This window comes from Grammomys surdaster, unplaced genomic scaffold, assembly GCF_004785775.1.
Source record: "Grammomys surdaster isolate TR1022 unplaced genomic scaffold, NIH_TR_1.0 125216, whole genome shotgun sequence".
NCBI lineage: Eukaryota > Metazoa > Chordata > Mammalia > Rodentia > Muridae > Grammomys > Grammomys surdaster.
In genome coordinates this window covers 822,498-840,846 of record NW_021620106.1, presented here as the reverse complement: position 1 = coordinate 840,846, position 18,349 = coordinate 822,498, and the positions used below count along the sequence as shown (strand labels likewise).

Genomic DNA, 18,349 nt, shown 5'->3' with positions numbered 1-18,349 from the left:
TCTAAACAAGACCTGCATAATGACATCAACTGACATGTTGACATGGATGGAAGACATGTTTTAAGCTCCCCACCACCAGCAAGATTAAGAGCTACAGATAATCAATGCCAGCTGAGAGAATCCGTTTTCTCTAGGGGGAAGCTCTCTGATAGCTTATTCTATCCCAAGTGTTTAACCCTACACATTTGCATATGAGTAATCAGTAGGTTTTATATAAACTTACAGGGACAGTTGTGAGCTGCCCTATGGGTAATGGGAACTGAGCCTCAGTCCTCTGTAAGAGCGAAAAATTCTCTTAACCACTGAGCCATCTCTCCTGCCCCTAATTTTTTTTTTATTACATTGATTAGTATGTGTGTGCACATGAGCACCACAGCATTCATGTGGAGGTGAGAGGACAACCTGTGAGTGAGGGATGATTCTCATACCATGTGGATCCTGCAGATTATACTCAGGTTATCAAGCTTGGTGGCAAATGTTTTTATCTACTGAACTGTCTTGCCAACCCACTGTTAATTTTTTTTAAAGATTTATTTCTTATTTATATGAGTACACTGCAGCTGTCTTCAGAGACATACTAAAAGAGTGCATCAGATCCCATTACAGATGACTGTGAGCTACCATGTAGTTGCTGGGAATTGAACTCAGGACCTGTCAGAGCAGTCAGTGCTCTAAACCGCTGAGCCATCTCTCCAGCCCCTACTATTAACCTCTTAATAAGTGATTTTTCCCAAACTGAGTTTTGATTTGCAAGATGGAGACTGACTTCCATGACTACTTGGAACTCCAAGTCCCAGGGAAATTGAACTGAAATCTTCTCAGGCCCTTTACTGTTTCATAATTATCATCAAATCTGTTGGGGTCTTAGCAACGTTAAGAACTGAAAACCAGGACAAACTTTTGCCTAAGAACCACTAGAATCTAGACATTGAGTTTTCTAAATATGTGGATGTATGGCGATGCCCCAATAGTCTTGAATGTTTTAGTAATGATGCACATGCTTATTACTGCTGTTGTTTCAAGTGAAGTTCACACATCTTAGTATTTGTAATGGCTATTGTACTGGTTCTCAACTTGACTATATCTGGAATGAACTACAATCCAGAACTGGAAGGCTCACCTGTGATCCAGATCTTGACGCTGGGAGATACAAGTTTCTGACCTGGATCTTGGCATGGAGATCTTGAGGCAGAGTGGCTATGGATCCCAAGAGACTAAGGCAAGGAGATCTCTAAGTTCAAGCTCAGCCTGGGACAAAACAAATCACAGATCCAGGTGTGGTGATACACACCTCTAATCTGGGCCACACTTTCTTCTAGAGACCTATATAAGGACATTGGAAGAAGGAAGATTCGATCTTCTTCACTTGCTTGCATTTACTTCCCCGTACATCTGTTAGAATCTACTAGCCTTGTGGGACTGAGCAACTACTAGATCCTTGGACTTCCCATTCACAGCTGACCATTGTTGGTGAGTTGGACTACAGACTGTAAGTCATCATAACAAATTCCCTTACTTACATCATAACAAATTCCTATATAGAGACTATCCATAAGTTCTATGACTCTTAGAGAACCCTGACTAATACAGTATTGAAGTAACATAATTAGAAGGCAGGCATATGTGGTTGCCACATTAAGCTACTGTTTCCAGTACCTCCTTAGATTATCGATAGACCTAACTATTTGACCTCTTTTTGCCACTATTTGCCACTCCTTTTGTTGTTTTTTTGATGGGGGGGGGGGTTAGACAGGGTCTCAATATGCAACTCTGGCTGTCCTGGAACTCACTGTAGACCAAGCTGGCCTCGAACTCACACAGATCCACCTGCCTCTGCCTCTAGAGTGCTGGGATTAACAGTGTGTGACACTACTGCCTGGTTCTTTGTTAGTTCTTAACACCAGTTCCAAATAAAGCCCTGCATCCCCCTTAACAGCTGTCCTTTGATTATGCTGGCTAGCTGTTGAGAATGGTTGAAACAAATGTAAATTATGTTAGAATTCGAGCGCAGTTTGGACAGACAACACCAAAGCCGATCCGATCCGGTTCCAAGGGCAGGGGTTTATTTGGGGAAGGGAGTGGGAGAGAGGAACGGGAAGATGGCGAGTGAAGAGAAGAGGAAGAGAGAGGAGTAGAGGATAGAGGCCGGCCATGACCACGTGGAGAGAGGGGGAAGAGAAGGGGGGAGGGCTGAGGACAACCTGCAGGTTCTCAGGGTTGAGGAGCAAGGGAGAGAGGAGGGGCCAAGCAGCCCCTTTTATAGTGGGCAGGGTTACCTGCCTGTTGCCAGGTAACTGTGGGGCGGAGCATACCTAGCTGTTGCCAGGTGACTCTGGAGGTGGAGTTTAACAGATTGCTAACAAATTACGCAACTAGTCTTCCACTGTGTGCTTTGTATATGCATGCAGATACCACGGAGGCAGAAGAAAAACTAAGCTCATGGGAGGTCTCTTATACTCCAGAGGTATGTTAATGAGGATGAACTATAGAAAGTAAAATTGGGTTTGGCCCTCCTGGGAAGTAAGATTAAAGCAAGATGCCTGACTAGAGGCATACGGTAAGTCTTTTCTCATCCCGTGAAAGCAGAAATGGACTCATGCTTAACCAGCAAGACAGACAGACAAAAAATGAACTTTCAGATTGGAGAGATAGTTCAGTGTTTAAGAGCACTCAATGATCTTGCAGAGGAGTTGGGTTCGATACCAGAACCCACACGGTGGCTCAAAAATATCTGTAACTTCAGTTCCAGCTGACAGGCCCTTCTGGTCTCTATTGGCACCAGGCACACACATGCTGCACACAGACATACACATACAGGCAAAACATCATAAATAGATGGATTTTCACACTAGAGAGATGGCTCAGTGGTTAAGGGCACGGCACTGACTGCTCTTCCTGAGAACCTGGGTTATATTCCCAACACCCAGGTCTAGACGCTCAGCCATCTTTAGTTCCAGTGGATCCAGCACCCTCTACTGGCTCCCTAGGCATTACACGTGAGACACATACACGCAAGCAGAATACGCTTACACGTAACATTTAAAAACAAAAAACCTTAAAAGTCTTTTTTTAAAAAAAAATAAAGAAAGAAAGAGACTTTCCTGAGGAAGATACCTTGTGTAAACAAGCTATTGGCGCTGCAGCCGACTCCTCTAACACAAGAGCGCTGTGCTAGACTGTAGGACCCGGAGGGCTGCCCGGCCGCGTGCCTGAAGGACCCCAAAGGGCCCGCGGGCTATCTAGCTCAGTGCCTGATGGCCAAGAAGATTGGCGGGAGTACCAGGTGAACCCAGAACCCGGGCCCGCATTGGAGCCGGAATAGCTGAGTCTGGAGTGGACTTTGGCCCGTAGTAGAGAAACCCAGGTTGTGTACGGTTGTGTCCTAGAATGTGGGGGCAATAGGAGGGTTGGGAGCCAAGACTTGGGGCGGGCGGGGGGAAGGGGAGTAGGAGGCGTGGCTGCAGAAGTGAGCCAGCAGTGGGGTTGAGGGGCCAGCAACCACGTGACCAGCGTGGGCGCTAAAAAGTGGCTTCCTCAGATGGCCGGGCAGCTTGTAAAATGTGTAAATGTCTGATAGGGTGACCTTTAAGTCAAGGCAGTTTCTTTACTTGACAGCATTTTCTTGTAAACCAATAGCTAAAACAGCCCTAACCTAACTGGAACCACACCCTCTCTACAGGTCGCCTGTCCTCCCAGGAGACCCCTTAGCATCCTGACCTTGGAATGGCTGGATCAGGTTCATGCACTGATTCATCCAGATAGATACTGTGGGAAGCCAGGTACGTACTAGGCACCCTGCATAGGGACTAAGGTGAAGATGGTGAATTAACGGACATGAGCTTTCATGAAGCCTTCCTTTAATGAGGAATATGTAATCGAAGGAATCATTAAGAAAGCCTGACTGCAGAAGTGAGCTGAGCTCAAATGGGCAAGTAGGGGATAAGCAGGGAGTGGAACACATGGGGTTTCGAACACCTCCTTACACAAAGATTGTCAGGCTAGAAAGGCCTAGAACTGAAAAAGCCTGTGAACTGGGGCAAAAGAGAGAAGGTGTTCCACATGACCCCAGAGAAGTGCCCAGGGACAGAAGTACCCAAAAGAGTTCAAAGATCAGAAAGTCCATTAGAGGGTTAAAGAGGGGACTATATGCTTAGCTTTCATTCCAGTAGCTGTAATGTACTTGAGAACAGAGTTAAACAGCGGCAAGGGTAAATGCCTAGGAACCGTTGAGGAGGGCCCCACACAAGGCCACAGGGGTAATGGTATTTATAAGGAGAAGACTTGTGTGGACTTTTTGTCCTTACAAATTTGTATCAGTGAGATCCTTGGAACTTGGTAATAGTGTGGAGATGAGGAACTGGAAGTCTCAAGGACATCCCCTTGGGCAGTTGGCCATAGTGCCATGTGATCGTCTAGAATATTACTGGGTCAAGTGGGGTATGCTGTTCCTGTACTGGTTAGGTTGGGCTTGGCTTCCTAGTTAGGATGGAACATCCAGTAGTAAGCTGTAAAGAAGGTGTGAGCAGAAGAAACTTCAGCATAGTTTCTTTGTTTGGTCTTACCCTGGTACTACTGCCATGACTGCTAAGCTGTATTCAGGCTAAAAATAATGAGACTGTTACCTGATTGTGCCCAGTGTGTGACCCTGGACACCTTCTCTGTATCTGTTAACAATATCGACAACTACATAACAAATACAAATGATAAATACACACAAATGACATAGATAAGAGGTACTGTGTGGCCATGAGACCTTTTTATCATCCTTCCAATTCTACAGTGGACAGAAGGCAGCTAGAGAGTAGGGCCTTACAAGCAGAGGCAGTCAAGCCCAGCAGCCATGGCACGAACCTTTAATCCTAGTGCTCAGGGGAGGCAGAGGCAGGCAGATCTCTGAGTTCAAGGCCAGCCTGGTCTACAGAGTTATGTTCCAGGACAGCCAGGGTTACATAGAGGAAAAACCTTATCTCAAAAAACCAGGAGAAAAAAAAGTAGAGACAGTCATTGTCATCTTACAGCTAGGCTGTTCAAGAGCAGACATCATAAACCTTGTTTAAAACACAGAAGAGTATAGAAGGTACAAAAGTATTGACAAAATCAGGTGGCAGTGTCTCAACTTAATCTCTCTTCAGTGGAGAACTCCCTGGTACCCTTATACTTGTGTGAACCGAATCTCACAGGGTAACCTGAGTGTCCCCTCTGCCTTCTCATGAGTGCAAATAGCCAAGTGAATGAGTGTCCTACAGCCCCAAAGTATACCACAGAGTGTAGCTCTATGAGTGTCGGGTGAAAGCCCTGCTGGGCTTCCAAGGCTACATGGTTCCAGGGTAGAAGGTGCTGAGAGCCCAATGCTCTGTGGTCCTTAATCCAACTCTCCGACACCAGGGCTGAGATGAGCTCCATCTTGCGAAGTCCTCAGGCTCTCCAACTCACGCTAGCCCTGATCAAGCCTGATGCAGTTGCCCACCCACTGATCCTGGAGGTAAGAATGGACCCACTGCACTGTTTCAGGTGACACAGGGCCACTTGTGGCAACAGACACTTGAGTCATGTGTTAGACGCTGAGGTTGAAAACCTAGATGGGTCAGCTTGAATGCTCAGCATATAAAGGCCTGAGTCTGACCCTAAGAAGAATGTACTCTTAGAGAGCTAGAGCATACCTAAAAGACAAGAAACAGAAGGTTTTGCATTATTTTTACTTATTTTATATGAGCACTAAGTCCTCATGCCTGCACAGCAAATACCTTCATCCACTGAACCATCTTCTTGGCTCAATTTTTCTCTTTTCTTTGTTTTGGAACAAGGCTATTGTGTAGCTACAGCTGGCCTGGAACTTGCTGTGTAGACCAGTTTGGCCTAGAACTCACGAGTGCTAGGCTTAAAGATGAATTCCATCATGCCCAGCCCCAATTTAAAAGAAAAAAAATATATATATAGTCTCAGTCTCTCTCTTTGTATATGTGTGTGTTATATTAGTTTAACTAGTAATACATATTTTTAACTAATTAGTTTTACGTAATACATATGTATATATGTTTATACATACATATTAGTTACAAGTTGCTATATTCCAGATTTGATAGCTTAAAACAACACTCATTTCAGGCTAGAGAGATAGTTCAGCACTTAAGAGCACTGGCTACTCTTCCAGAAGACCTGGATTTGATTCCCAGAACCTATATGTTGGCTCAGAACTATCTGTAACTCCAATTCCAGGGAATCCAATACCCTCTTCTGGCTTCCTCAGACACTAGACACATACATGCTACACAGAACTACTTAAGGGTAAAACACTTCATAAGATAATAAAAAATAATTTTTAAAAATCATACATGTTTATTATCTCACAATTTTATAGTTTAGAGGTCCAGTAGATTTTCTGGGGAATCTCCTGCTTAGGGTCTCCTGAGCCCAAAGACAAGATAGGGATTACCTAGGTGATGGTGGTGTACTCCTTTAGTCCCAGCACTCAGGAGGCAGATCTCTGAGTTCATGGCCAGCCTGGTCTACAGAATGAGTTCCAGGCCAGCCAGGGCTACACAGAGAAACCGTGTCTCAGAAAATATAAAAATTAAAAAAAAAAATGTCTAGGGATTTTCTAACTCCAGGATTGCTGGGCTGCTGACAGAGTGTGGTTCACAGGTGTTCTGCACTTGCCAGCCGTCAGGGAGGACCAGCTCTTCCAGAGGTAACCCACATTCTTCACACATGTCTGAGATACAACAGTGATGCAGCTAGTCCTTCACATTTTTCAAACCTCTATAGCTTTCAACCCTGGCCAGAGAAAACTGCTTTCAAAGGGCTGTGTGATTTTTTTTTATTACATTTATTTATCTGTTTTGTGTGTATATGAGAGAAAGAATGACAACCATGTGTGTGTGTCATGATGTATGTGTGCAGGTCAGAGGACAGCTTAAGGAAAATTGTTTCTTGGCTTCCACAGTGTGGATCTTGAGGATTGAACTTGGGTCCTCGGGGTTGACAGCAAGCACTTTTACCCACTGAACCATCTTGCTGGCCCTTTATGTGACTATTTAATCCAAGCAGGTGAACCTCCCTTTTAGCTAAAGCAGAATCAACTTATTAGTGACCTAAATTATATCTTCAAAATCCCCTTACATAACAAATATTGTCACACTCTCAGACCTGAGGACAAGGGTGGAAGACCTGAGCTGATAGTCAGTACATGGAACGCATTACAACCTTCTGAAATGGTAGAGTGACTGGAATTGACAAGGAAGAGAGTCCAGACAACGTGAGATAGAATGACAAGAGATGAGTGAATTCTAGTATTAGGAAATGCTTCTCCCGAGAACTAGACAGTTACCGTAAGGTTAAGTACTCAGTAGGCTCCCCGTAGTGTGGAGTCCAGAGGAATCAGCAGGAAATACAGTATACATCACTCCAGAATGGTAGGACTCAGGCCTCAAAGGATGAGCAAACTGATAATGCCAGGAGAGTAGAAGGGAGACATTGATGCAGGGCTGGCTGGCCAGGGTGGCAGAACCAGAGAGAAGAGGTGAGCACTGGGCTGAGGTGCATATACTTTGTTCCATAGTAGAAACCACCCAGAACTTTCTGATCAGAGTATGACACGTGAATAAGCTGCAGAGTTTTTAATCAAATGTGACGGTGTAGAAAGAATGAGGAAGCCAGGGAAGGGCCATTCAAAGGAAGAGCAAGCTGTTCTGGGTGGTAGGGCCTAGGGACATTACTTCCTGTCTCCAAGTACCCCAGGTTCATGCTCTAGCAATATAACTGAGACCTTGACCTTTGCCCCTCTTCTTCTTCTGACTCACTTTATTTGTTAATCAGCTTTCTGCCACTGGGCCACACATAAACAAAGGGAAGATTCATTACGTAAAGGTCCATGGGTTTTAGTCCAGAGCTGCTTGGTCCTGTGTCTCTGAGCCTGTGTTGAGGATGAACACTGTTGAGAAGTGCTCGCAGCATGAAGTGTGTACAGACTCAGATCCCAGGGTCCCCTTCGAGAGCACACTCCTGATGATGTCACCTTCAGGAAGGCCACCTTCTCAGGTTTAACACGGCCTTGCAAAAGTGCCATCAGCTGGCCTTAATACATGAGCGTGGGTGGCAGGGTACTCAGCATCTAGACCATAACCCTTCAGCGGAACAGACACTTAACTAATCCTTCTGGATAGCTTGAGTCCTCATTGATTTTTTTCTCTGGGATGGTTGGTTCTCCAGGCCGTTCATCAGCAGATTCTGAGCAACAAGTTCCTCATTGTACGAATGAGAGAACTGCAGTGGAAGCCCGAGGACTGCCGGAAGTTTTACCGAGAGCATGAAGGTAAGGCCAGTAGTCGCCATTATGCTGTAGAAGTGTGTGTGTGTCTGTGTGTGCGCATGTTCATGGTATGTGTGTGCACATGTGTGTGTATCTGTGTGAAGTGCACATGTACAGGCAAGAGGACAGCTGTAGATGTTAGTCACAGGCATCATCCACTTTTTTTCCCTCGACCAGGGTCCCATCTCTGGCCTAGAACTTGACACGTAGATAAGGCTGGCTTGTCCCTGAGCCCCAAGCATCCACCTGCCTCAAGCTCTGACTTGCCAGTATGTGCCGCATGGCTGGCATGTGTATGTGTCCTGGGGCCCCAGCTCAGGTCTTCATTCCTGTAATGCAGACCTTCCCTGGCCGAGCCATCTTCCCAACTCTTCTTGTTTGTTTCACACAGACTTCTCGTTATGATCGGGGTTTTCTATTCCTAGAAGAGATTTCTGTAGAGTCCCAGTCAGTAATGTAATATCATGTTTTGCAAATACCAGTAATTAACACTGAGTGAACATTTATTGTGTCGAGTGTTTCCCTTATGCTTAGTATTTCACTTAATTTTCTCAGACTTAGAAAAGGCTGGTGGTGTTTTGGGTTTTTTTTTCTCTCCCTTTTGGTTTTTTGAGATTGAGTTTCTCTGTATAGCCTTGTAGACCAGGCTAGCTTCGAACTCACAGAGATCCACCTGGCTCTGCCTGCCAAGTGTTGGGATTAAAGGCATATGCCATCACTGCCCAACAGTTTGGTTTTTTGAGGCAGAGTCTCACTGTGTAGCCTTGGAACTCACTCTGTAGACCAGGCTAACCTTAAACTCACAGAGCTCTGCCTCTTAAATGCCAAAGTTAAAGGTTAAAGGTATGCACAACACAGGAAAACAGTCTTGCTTTGTTTTTTGGGGTTTTTTTGGTTTTGTTTTTTTGGGGTTTTTTTGTTTGTTTGTTTTTGTTTTTCAGAAAAAAATGTACAGCACTCAAGGGGCAGAGGCAGGTGGATCTCTGTGAGGTTCAAGGCCAGCTTGGTACATATTGAGTTCCATGCCACCCAGGGTTATGTAGAGAGACTATATCTCTCTCTCTGACACACACTCTCTCTCTCTCTCTCTCTCTCTCTCTCACACACACACACACACACGCACACGCACACGCACACACACACACACACACACACAGAGAAAGGTAAAAAACTTTCCCAAATCATAGGGAGTTGATGTTGTGTCCTTGGGACACAGAATTGGGAAGACATGTTAGAGAGGGTAACAACTCGATGAAAACCATACAGATTGTGAGTGGCAGTCTGCTTCCACACTCAGAAATGTCAGGCTCCAAGCTTCTTGTCATTTCTCTATAAACTAAACGGTGTGGCATTATAGGGAGTGAAAAGTGAGACCCTTCTCTTGGGCACCACAGTCTCCATGAAGGTACTCTCTCTTTGCAGGGCGTTTTTTCTATCAGCGGTTGGTGGAATTCATGACAAGGTACTTTTAATTTTGGTCCTGATATCTTTATGTGCTGTGAGATGCCTCCTCTTCCCTGTGAATAGAACTGTCAATTTCACTTACCACTGTCAAGCCTAAAAAAACATGACTGTGCTACACTAACCTGGTGGGCACCTGTTCTGTGGTTGCTGGACCAGCGGCTGGGGTGGAGTACTGTTGGATGCTGCCTAGCGATCCTGTTGCCCATCACTTTCTTCCTATACCAGCATCAGTACTCACTAGAAGGGGAAAGGAACTCTCAGAATGTATAGTTCACTTTTATTCTTGTCCTGCTCACAAACATGTTCTAGATGAGGTGATCATATCCCTTCTTTTATTCCCAGTGGGCCAATCCGAGCCTACATCTTAGCCCACAAAGATGCCATCCAACTTTGGAGGACACTGATGGGACCCACCAGAGTATTTCGAGCACGCCATATAGCCCCAGATTCAATTCGTGGGAGTTTGGGCCTCACTGACACCCGAAATACTACTCATGGCTCAGGTGAGTCTAACCCTCTCATCCACAGCCACAGGTGAGGAAGCCACGTGAGAGACTGACAGCCAGGGCTCCCTCCAGTGAGCTTTGTCCCATATATTTCCGGCCCTTTGTAGCTGTGCCAGCCATGTGCCCTGTGAGCTTTCTTTATATATCCCAGGACTGAGTGGTTCATGTTTCTGAGCCTGACAGTTACTGAGTCTTTCTTACCTTTACCCTACATTCCCTGTGATGGCCCCTTCTCTTATTTGTCTTATTCTCTGAGCAGTGATCCCAATCTTGCAGTCCTGCCTCAACCTCCTGGGTTTTGTTGTTGTTGTTGTTGTTGTTGTTGTTGTTGTTGTTGTTTTGTTTTTTGAGACAGGGTTTCTCTGTGTAGTCCTGGCTGTCCTGGAACTCACTCTGTAGACCAAGCTGGCCTCGAACTCAGAAATTCGCCTGCCTCTGCCTCCCAAGTGCTGGGATTACAGGCATGCGCCACCTCTGCCCAGCTATGCCTCAACCTCCTAAGTAGTTCTTCTCTACCTCTCCTCTTCTCATAGACTCCGTGGTTTCCGCCAGCAGAGAGATTGCAGCCTTCTTCCCTGACTTCAGTGAACAGCGCTGGTATGAGGAGGAGGAACCCCAGCTGCGCTGTGGTCCTGTGCACTACAGTCCAGAGGAAGGCATCCACTGTGCAGCTGAAACAGGAGGCCCCAAACCAGCCTAGTAAAGTCCTGTCAGTCCCTGAGAAGGTGGGCTGAAGGCACTGTTCCTGTTGGACCTCACCACCTGCTGGAAGCTGACCACAGCTCAGCTGCTGCGGTCTAGCTCTATCTACCTCTTCTGTGGAGTATTCATGGGTGTTCAGGAAGGATGGTGATGCCTCTTTTTACAAAGGACTGTCCTGCTTCCTCCAGAAAGAGCTGCCTATTGACTAGTCAGGAAAATGCAGTGCCTGTGTAACCAGCATCTGACCTGGCTTCCTTAGTAAACACTGTGCTACTGAATGCTCTAGACTGGCAGTATTTCTGTACAGGCTTTCTCTCAGTCCTTCACGGGAGTCCTTGCATCTGCCCTGAAGCCAGGTTTCTGATCTGCACTGAAGAGAGACTCCTGTAAGACTCTCTCAGCGGGTTGGTTATGGAGCACATATACACACTCATTCACAAAGTTCAGTATGCACTCAAACCATGCTGTGTACCTCAGCACAGGGCTGTGTCCTAGGAAGAGGCACCTCTTTGATCCAAGGTGCCTCTGTGCTTCTGCCCAGTGAAGGTATGTTTTAATGAAGCTGGGTAATAAGGCAGGATTTCTGATTTCCACATAGGTACTAAAAGTAGTTATACCTCCACTATATCAACACGACAGTTAATGCTTTGTGGCATTACAGCAAATGTCAACGGTCCAAGATGCCGGAATGTATTCCTGGTTATCTGTCAGCTGACTGTGCTTCTGTTACTTTGACCCAGGGTTACTTGCACAGCTATATTCATTGGGTAAATTGATTATGGTAGGTCATCCTGAGCTGCTCAACACAACTTGTTTCAGGTGCCCAGAGGGCTGGCTCATATTACAGTTCAGGAAGCTTTTGCTTATGCCTGAGTTAGAGGATAAAGATTCTGGGATGTGGTGGCACATGCCTTTAATGTCAGCACTCAGAAGGTAAAGATAAGTGGGTTTCTGTGTGTTCCTCAGCACAGGACTGTGTCCAAGGAAGAGGACTGGCTGGCTTTGAACACACAGAAAGAGGTTCTGTAGTGACATTCAGCTCTAAGGCCTGATGTCCACATCTGAGGTGCAAATCCACAACTAGAGCCATCTTCCAAACAGTACATCCAGGTATGAGAGCTGAGCACACTGCTAAAGCTAAGATCTAGATCTAATGTCAAACCCACTGTTCTAGGCCATCCCATTTCAACACACATGTACAGCTCCAAGCCCAAATTCCTAGTTGATACATGCTGTTATAGGTCAGTATCCCAAAGATGTAACTTTAGAACACTTGTGGCCTAAATTGTACTCCCTACCACAGTTTATAAGCTGAATTCCTAATTCCAAATATTTCAGAATATGAGTCTATTTGGAAGTAGTCATTGCAGACATAATTAGTTATGGATAACCCCAAGTAAATAAATAAATGTAATTTAAGACTTGAGATTTAAAAAAAGCAATTTAAAAATATTCTTCAGAATAAATATATGAGCATAACAATAACAACACCCCCAGATGAAACAACATAAAAGTAAGACCACATCAGGTTGTCCAGTTAGAAGCAAATTCAAATGATGAATTTATACTGAAACAGAGGAAGAAAGCAGGTTTGAAAGCAAATGGAACCAGGCCAATTCAAAGGAAGTGAAAGCAGTTCCAGATAGACACAGCCAGATACAGGGAACAAATCAAAACTATTGGGTTCAGAGTTGTGTCCAATGAAAGAGCTTCTGACAGACACTCTTGAGGATAAGACCCTTAGTCAAGAACCAAGCTGTAAGTCCCAACTCCCTTATAGGGAGTGGTTTGGTTGGTACCGGGCCATAGGTGACGGTTTGTGTCATGTCTTTTGTGTTGAATTTTTCTGTTGGGGTGTGGTTGTCTTGACTTCCTCTTCTTCTGAGCTTACTGGGATATTGTTTTCTGTGACTCTTCCTAGAGGAATATCTGCATGAAGTTCAGCTCTGGGAACTGGTGGTTCCTGTTATTGACTATGGGAAGAGTTTCGGAAATGATCCCGTCTTGCCTGTATGCCGACAGGACCACAGGTGGAGCTAGACACTTGCCCCAAGGCGACCAGATGGAGTCAAAATGTTGGTCACCTGTGGGTTCTATGAGCTTTCTGGATACCACACTTCAGACCCAGGGAAGTGTGGAGGCTGTGGTTAGAGCCACAGACCTAAAGTAACCTCTGAGACCACTCAGGTCCTAGAGTGGCCAAGGGGACTTGAAAACCATAAGAACTCAGAGGTCTGCCTACCTCTGCCTCCCCGGTACTGGGACTAAAGATGTGCACCACCACCACCATTCCTTAAAATATTTTACCTGACAGTCATACAGATGTTAGGTCAGATATAGGTAAGCAATAAATGGATGTTTAGGGGCTGGAGAGATGGATTCATGGTTAAGAGCACTTGCTATTCTTGCAGAAGACCTTGGGTTTAGTTCCCAACACCTACATCTGGCAGTTCACAACTGCCTGTAACTCTAGTTCCAGGAGTTCTGACATCTCTTCTAGCCTCTACAGGTAGCAGTATGTGTGTGTGCATATGCACACACACAAATCTTTTTTTTTTCTTTTTTTGGTTTTTCAAGACAGAGTTTCAGCCAGACAGTGGTGGTGCACTTTAATCCCAGCACTTGGGAGGCAGAGGCAGGTGGATTTCTGAGTTTGAGGCCAGCCTGGTCTACAGAGTGAGTTCCAGGACAGCCAGGGCTATACAGAGAAACCCTGTCTCAAAAAAAAAAAAAAAAAAAATCAAAAAAAGACAAGAGTTTCTCTGGTTGGCTCTAGCTGTCCTAGAGCTCACTCTGTAGACCAAGCTGGCCTTGAACCCAGAGATCCACCTGCTTCTCACTTGCAAGTGCTATATACCATCACTACCCAGCTAACCTTTTTTTGGAGGGAGAGGGGAAGGTTCAAGACAGGGTTTTTCTGTGTACCCTTGGCTATCTTGGAACTTGCTCTGTAGACCGGGCTGGCCTCCAACTCACAGAGATCCACCTGTCTTTGCCCCCTGTGCTAGGATTAAAGATAAGTACTCCACTGCCTGGCTATAAACCTTGTGTAAGTGGACCTCTTGCCCTGCTGCCTTACATACACCTAAATGGACAGCTCCCTTCCTTTCTCTCACACACACAGAGCACATAAAATTATAGCACACACATGGGCTCAGAAAGCCTCCACAGGTAAAGACAATGAATACAAAAGCCACTGAGAGAAGTTTCTTTCACCAAGTTTATTATTTTAGGGATCCAGAAACAGGCCAAGGCAGGCCTACTGCTCTGTCTCAGGTGCAAGTTTCTGAAAAAAATCCTTAATTTTCTGGCCAATTTTCTTAAGCTTCTCACCAATCTTCTCCCCACCTTTTCGGAGGAGTCCAGCCAGCCGGGAAACTTTCTTGAATCGAAAAGGCTGTATACCAGGCTGTGTACCAGGAAGAAATGGGTTCCTTGTGGGTCTGGTTCCAGGGCCACCCAAGGTCCTTCCCCACCTAGACCATACTTCTGGGATACTCCAAGAACCTCTGGACCCTATTCAGCCTTTGGGACATGCAGTTGGATCCTTAACCCCAATAAAATGAGAATCCGGAGCCTAGGAATAGCAAGGGGCTCCCGAGGGTCTGAGAAAGCATACCCTAAGAGAATGCTCTGAGCTTTAGCAGGACTCAGAATATCCACTAGAGTGTGTTAAACCCCAGGTGAAAAAGTCCTCACCCTGGAGTCCTGTCAGTCATAGTGAGATCTAAGAATCTGCATCCCTAACAAGTTCCTATGTAGCCATATCTGGCCTAGAACCCATAGGGATCCTCTCACCTCTGCCTCCCAAGTAAGAGCCAAACTGAGAAGCACTACTCCAGGGAATGACAGATCCAGTCTGGAAGTTCAGGCTCAAGGGAGGGGCCAAGGGGATGGAGGGGAACTCTCTTTTCTGCTCCAGGTAGGAATAGGGACTAACTGGTTTCAGGATAACCCATGTTCCATCCCCTCACCATCCCCTGCATCCCACTCACCCCATTACAGCTGATGTCAAAAGACTCTGAGGCCGGGTTCAGGGTGACTGTCCCCATACACTGCTTCACCACCTTAGAAGAGAAAACCCATGGTCAAACTGGAATCCTTTTGCCATAACCCCTAGTCCACTGGATGGAAATATTCCCTTGGGACTCCTTGACTAGTTCCTCAAGAGGGACCCCCACCCCCAGCCCCTCTGCCTTACCCCCTGTTCCTTGAAGGCACATTGCTCAGGTAGCTGCTGCGCTGCCTTGGCACACACAGTCTCCTTCACTCGGAACCTCACATACTTGGGAGTATCTGGGTCCTCATCCTGGTCAGGGAAGAAAGTAGGGAGACTAGGCTCAGGCCCAGTCTCAAAACTTGAAGGATCAGTCTCCTGACATGCACCAACAGGGTGGCCCTCCAGCACTACATGCTGGGTGCTGAGACAGGAGCTATTGCTGAGGTACAGAGGGAGGAAAAAATGAACCCCCTCTTCTCCCCCCCACCCCCCAGTGAATGGGATCAGCCCTCAGGCAGCTCCCCGTCTGGAAAGGGAGAAGGAAACAAGGATGAGGCACACCCCTAGGGACCTCAAGCTCAGGTAGTGCCCCTCATTGGATATGGAAAAACTTAAAGCAAAAGAAGCCAATTCCCAGGGCCAAGATTCCACCCCGGTCCCTGCGATGGAAGTCCCAGGTATCTTATGCCACAGCAGGTATTCCAAGGCTGAAAGCTGGCAGTCTGAAAGGAGACACAGATTTATGGAGTCTCCTGGGAAAAGGAGAGACCACATTAAAAGGAGGAGGTGCCTTGAATTAGAACTTGGCTCTTCCTCTGCCTCACCCCTTGGGACTCAGAATCCAGGTCCAGGAGACGGTAGAGGTTGGTGTCCAAGGACTGCTGGTTGAAGTCATCCACAGCACGGAGCACAGCCTCCCTGTAGCTGAGAGTCTGGGAGATGGCTAGAGGCAACCCCAAGCCCAGTAGCAACAGCAGTGATAGTGATCGCCACAGGGAAGGGACGTCCCTATGGAACTGCATGGTTCCCAAGACTGCCTCCTCCAGGCCACGAGAGCTTCATTTATTCTCATCCTGAACCTGATGCAAAGTTGCAAACAGAAGCCTTCCTGGCCCACCCTGCCCCTGCCAGGGTGTGTGTGGGCTAGGGCTTGCTTCAGACCCTTGTTGCTTCACGAGACTCTGGGCAGTGAGTGAAGTCAGCTAACATGCCAAATGAAGAAATAATTTCCCCATCTTCCTGAGATGGCCTTGGCTTCTCCTGGGCCCCAGAGGGATTGTCATATCCAGTATTGCTCAAGGAGGTAAGAAAAAAAACAAGAAAGGAAGAGAGCCAGTGACTGTCATAAATCTGTTTATTCCTTAGGAATGAGCCTAGATTTAGTGTTCACTGAGTCTCTGTGGACATTTGAGTAAGTGACAGTGGCCAACCCACCCAGAGACCCATCCTCCCAAGGGAGAAATTACCCCTGCCATTCAAGGCCCTAATACCCTGTTCTCTGGGTCGGATCCTCGGGACAATTGAAGAATCTGGAAGCACAGGGCCAAGAGGAGATGGAGACTGGTAACCAGCATTGCCACTCCCTAAGTGATATGATGACCAGCCTGTACCAATGTGAACAGTTTATCTGGTGCTGGGACTTGAACCTGGGGCTATGATCATCATGGAAGCATGAAGGCATCCATGGCACCAACCGTGGCTTTCTAGATCCATCAGCAGTAACCACACCCTCTCCTGAATCCTTCTCAGCTGTCTTTCTCAAGATAAAAAATGTCCCTATCCTCCTGTTCATGTGGCCTTTCGCCTACTAAGCCCATGAAAGGCCACCTACGTTGACTGAGTGAGTATTTCTACTTGCTCTTACATTTAAAATCCCTGCGTACTGGCCAGGCTTTTCTGGATCCAGTGACTACCCTCAAACTTTGTTTTACTGCATGGAATCTTAGATTACTCCTCTGTTCCCTGGACTGTCCCTGCCCTGTCACCCCTGCTTTGCCTCTTCCCCCACATCTCCTCCAAAGACTGTTTTCTTAACATTAGGGCTTGAGGGTTGCATCTTGGGCCATTTCTGTCCCTAGGAGTCAGATCTTCCTAGGCATAGCACCTCTCAGAACATAAGTTACAATGAATTGGTATTACATGATCTGAATCTCTAAGTTCATGGTTCCTATAAATGCAGGTATGGTGGCCCATGCCTTTTATGTCAACTCCTAGAAGCCTGAGGCAAGAAGACGATGAGCTCAAAGCCTTACTGGACTACCAGGTGAAACCCTATTTCAACTCCCTCCACCCCCACAAAAAAAGAAATGTGCCTGGGAATGTAGATCAGTTAGAGTGCTTGACTACAGCATACATAGCCCCAGGTTCAAGTCCCAGCACGATATAAACTGTTCACATTGGTACAGGCTGGTAATCGCATCACTTAGGAAGTGGAGGCAGGAAGACCAGAATGTCAAGGTCATCCTTAGCTACATCAAGTCTGAGGCCAACTTGTGCTGCAATGAAAGCCTGCCTCAAAAGTAAAGAAATAGATACATAGGTAGATAGATGAATAAATAAACTAACATTTAAAAGAAATACGTGTCTATGTAAGTGTATGCCATGTAAACGTGCATACCTGAAGACTGAAGAAGGCAATGGATCCCCTAGAGCTGGAGGTAAGTCAAGAGAGCCCCTCAATGTTAACAGGAACCTACTAGGAAGAATATCAAGTGCTCCTAACCACTGAGCAATGCTTCAATCCAACGTTAGCATTATTATCATCATCATTATTATTAAAAGATGTATTTGTGTGAGGACATTGTAGCTGTATTCAGACACACCAGAAGACGGCATCAGATTCCATTATAATCCCACCGCCATGTGATTGCTAGGAATTGAACTTAGGACCTCTGGAGAAGCAATCAGTGTGCTCTTAACCATTGAGCCATCTCTCTAGCCACTCTCGCCCCAACATTCTTTTTTTAAGCCATAAAAAGAAAAGATTCCCATGGGGCCTCTCACCTGATTGCTGATTACCCACTGCCTGAGTCCAGATCTCAAAGCCGGAAAAGCAACCTAATGATTCCTTCTTCCTCTGGGGACACTTTCCCCTCACTTCCCACAACACCACCTTGCTTCCCCCCAGCTTTCCCTCACCTGAGTTGTTATCAAAATCTCTGGGTTACACCTCCCTCAACCATAGACCATCCTCGACACAGCAGTCCAGAAGCCCCCTGCAGTCACAGATGTGGCCATCTGAATCCGCTACCATCAGCAGCACATTCACCTTCCAGCCCACTGCAGGACCTGCATCTTTCTTTTCCCCCACAGCTCTTACCATAACCCTCTGCACTTCCAGATGCCAGAAAGCCACACACACCAGCCACT

The 18,349-nt window shown here is 46.3% G+C and overlaps 2 protein-coding genes across 6 annotated transcripts; one reads left to right on the top strand and one right to left on the bottom strand.

Moving 5' to 3' along the window:
- The first annotated feature begins 2,388 nt into the window (after positions 1-2,388).
- On the top strand, positions 2,389-11,258 carry Nme6 (NME/NM23 nucleoside diphosphate kinase 6). 5 transcript variants are annotated; one of them, XM_028785383.1, is made up of 7 exons: positions 2,389-2,464; positions 3,680-3,779; positions 5,386-5,482; positions 8,209-8,311; positions 9,731-9,770; positions 10,115-10,275; positions 10,812-11,258. In XM_028785383.1, exons 3-7 carry the CDS (start codon positions 5,393-5,395, stop codon positions 10,976-10,978), a joined length of 561 nt encoding a protein of 186 aa, XP_028641216.1. In that variant the 5' UTR covers positions 2,389-2,464; positions 3,680-3,779; positions 5,386-5,392; the 3' UTR covers positions 10,979-11,258. The 5 variants fall into 5 exon arrangements, with proteins under 5 accessions (XP_028641216.1, XP_028641219.1, XP_028641215.1 ...); XM_028785382.1 differs by lacking the exon at positions 2,389-2,464 and adding an exon at positions 3,253-3,364; XM_028785384.1 differs by lacking the exon at positions 2,389-2,464 and adding an exon at positions 3,258-3,283.
- A 2,924-nt stretch (positions 11,259-14,182) lies between these two features.
- On the bottom strand, positions 14,183-16,018 carry LOC114637191 (cathelicidin antimicrobial peptide-like). Its single transcript, XM_028785406.1, has 4 exons — positions 15,805-16,018; positions 15,182-15,289; positions 14,976-15,047; positions 14,183-14,389 (listed from the first exon to the last, which is right to left on the bottom strand). The coding sequence occupies exons 1-4, from the start codon at positions 16,000-16,002 to the stop codon at positions 14,240-14,242; spliced, it is 528 nt and encodes a 175-aa protein (XP_028641239.1). The 5' UTR covers positions 16,003-16,018; the 3' UTR covers positions 14,183-14,239.
- Positions 16,019-18,349: the final 2,331 nt, after the last annotated feature.

What these genes read in the sequence shown, in the direction of transcription:
- LOC114637191 (XM_028785406.1), bottom strand. Translation starts at nt 16,002, where the DNA reads ATGCAGTTCCATAGGGACGTCCCTTCCCTGTGGCGATCACTATCACTG. An exon ending in TGGATTCTGAGTCCCAAGGG is followed by an intron (nt 15,290 to 15,804) that starts GTGAGGCAGAGG and finishes TTCCCTGACCAG; the next exon opens with GATGAGGACCCAGATACTCC. An exon ending in GTGCCTTCAAGGAACAGGGG is followed by an intron (nt 15,048 to 15,181) that starts GTAAGGCAGAGG and finishes TTCTCTTCTAAG; the next exon opens with GTGGTGAAGCAGTGTATGGG.
- Nme6 (XM_028785383.1), top strand. Translation starts at nt 5,393, where the DNA reads ATGAGCTCCATCTTGCGAAGTCCTCAGGCTCTCCAACTCACGCTAGCC. An exon ending in GTTTTACCGAGAGCATGAAG is followed by an intron (nt 8,312 to 9,730) that starts GTAAGGCCAGTA and finishes CTCTCTTTGCAG; the next exon opens with GGCGTTTTTTCTATCAGCGG. An exon ending in TTGGTGGAATTCATGACAAG is followed by an intron (nt 9,771 to 10,114) that starts GTACTTTTAATT and finishes TTTTATTCCCAG; the next exon opens with TGGGCCAATCCGAGCCTACA.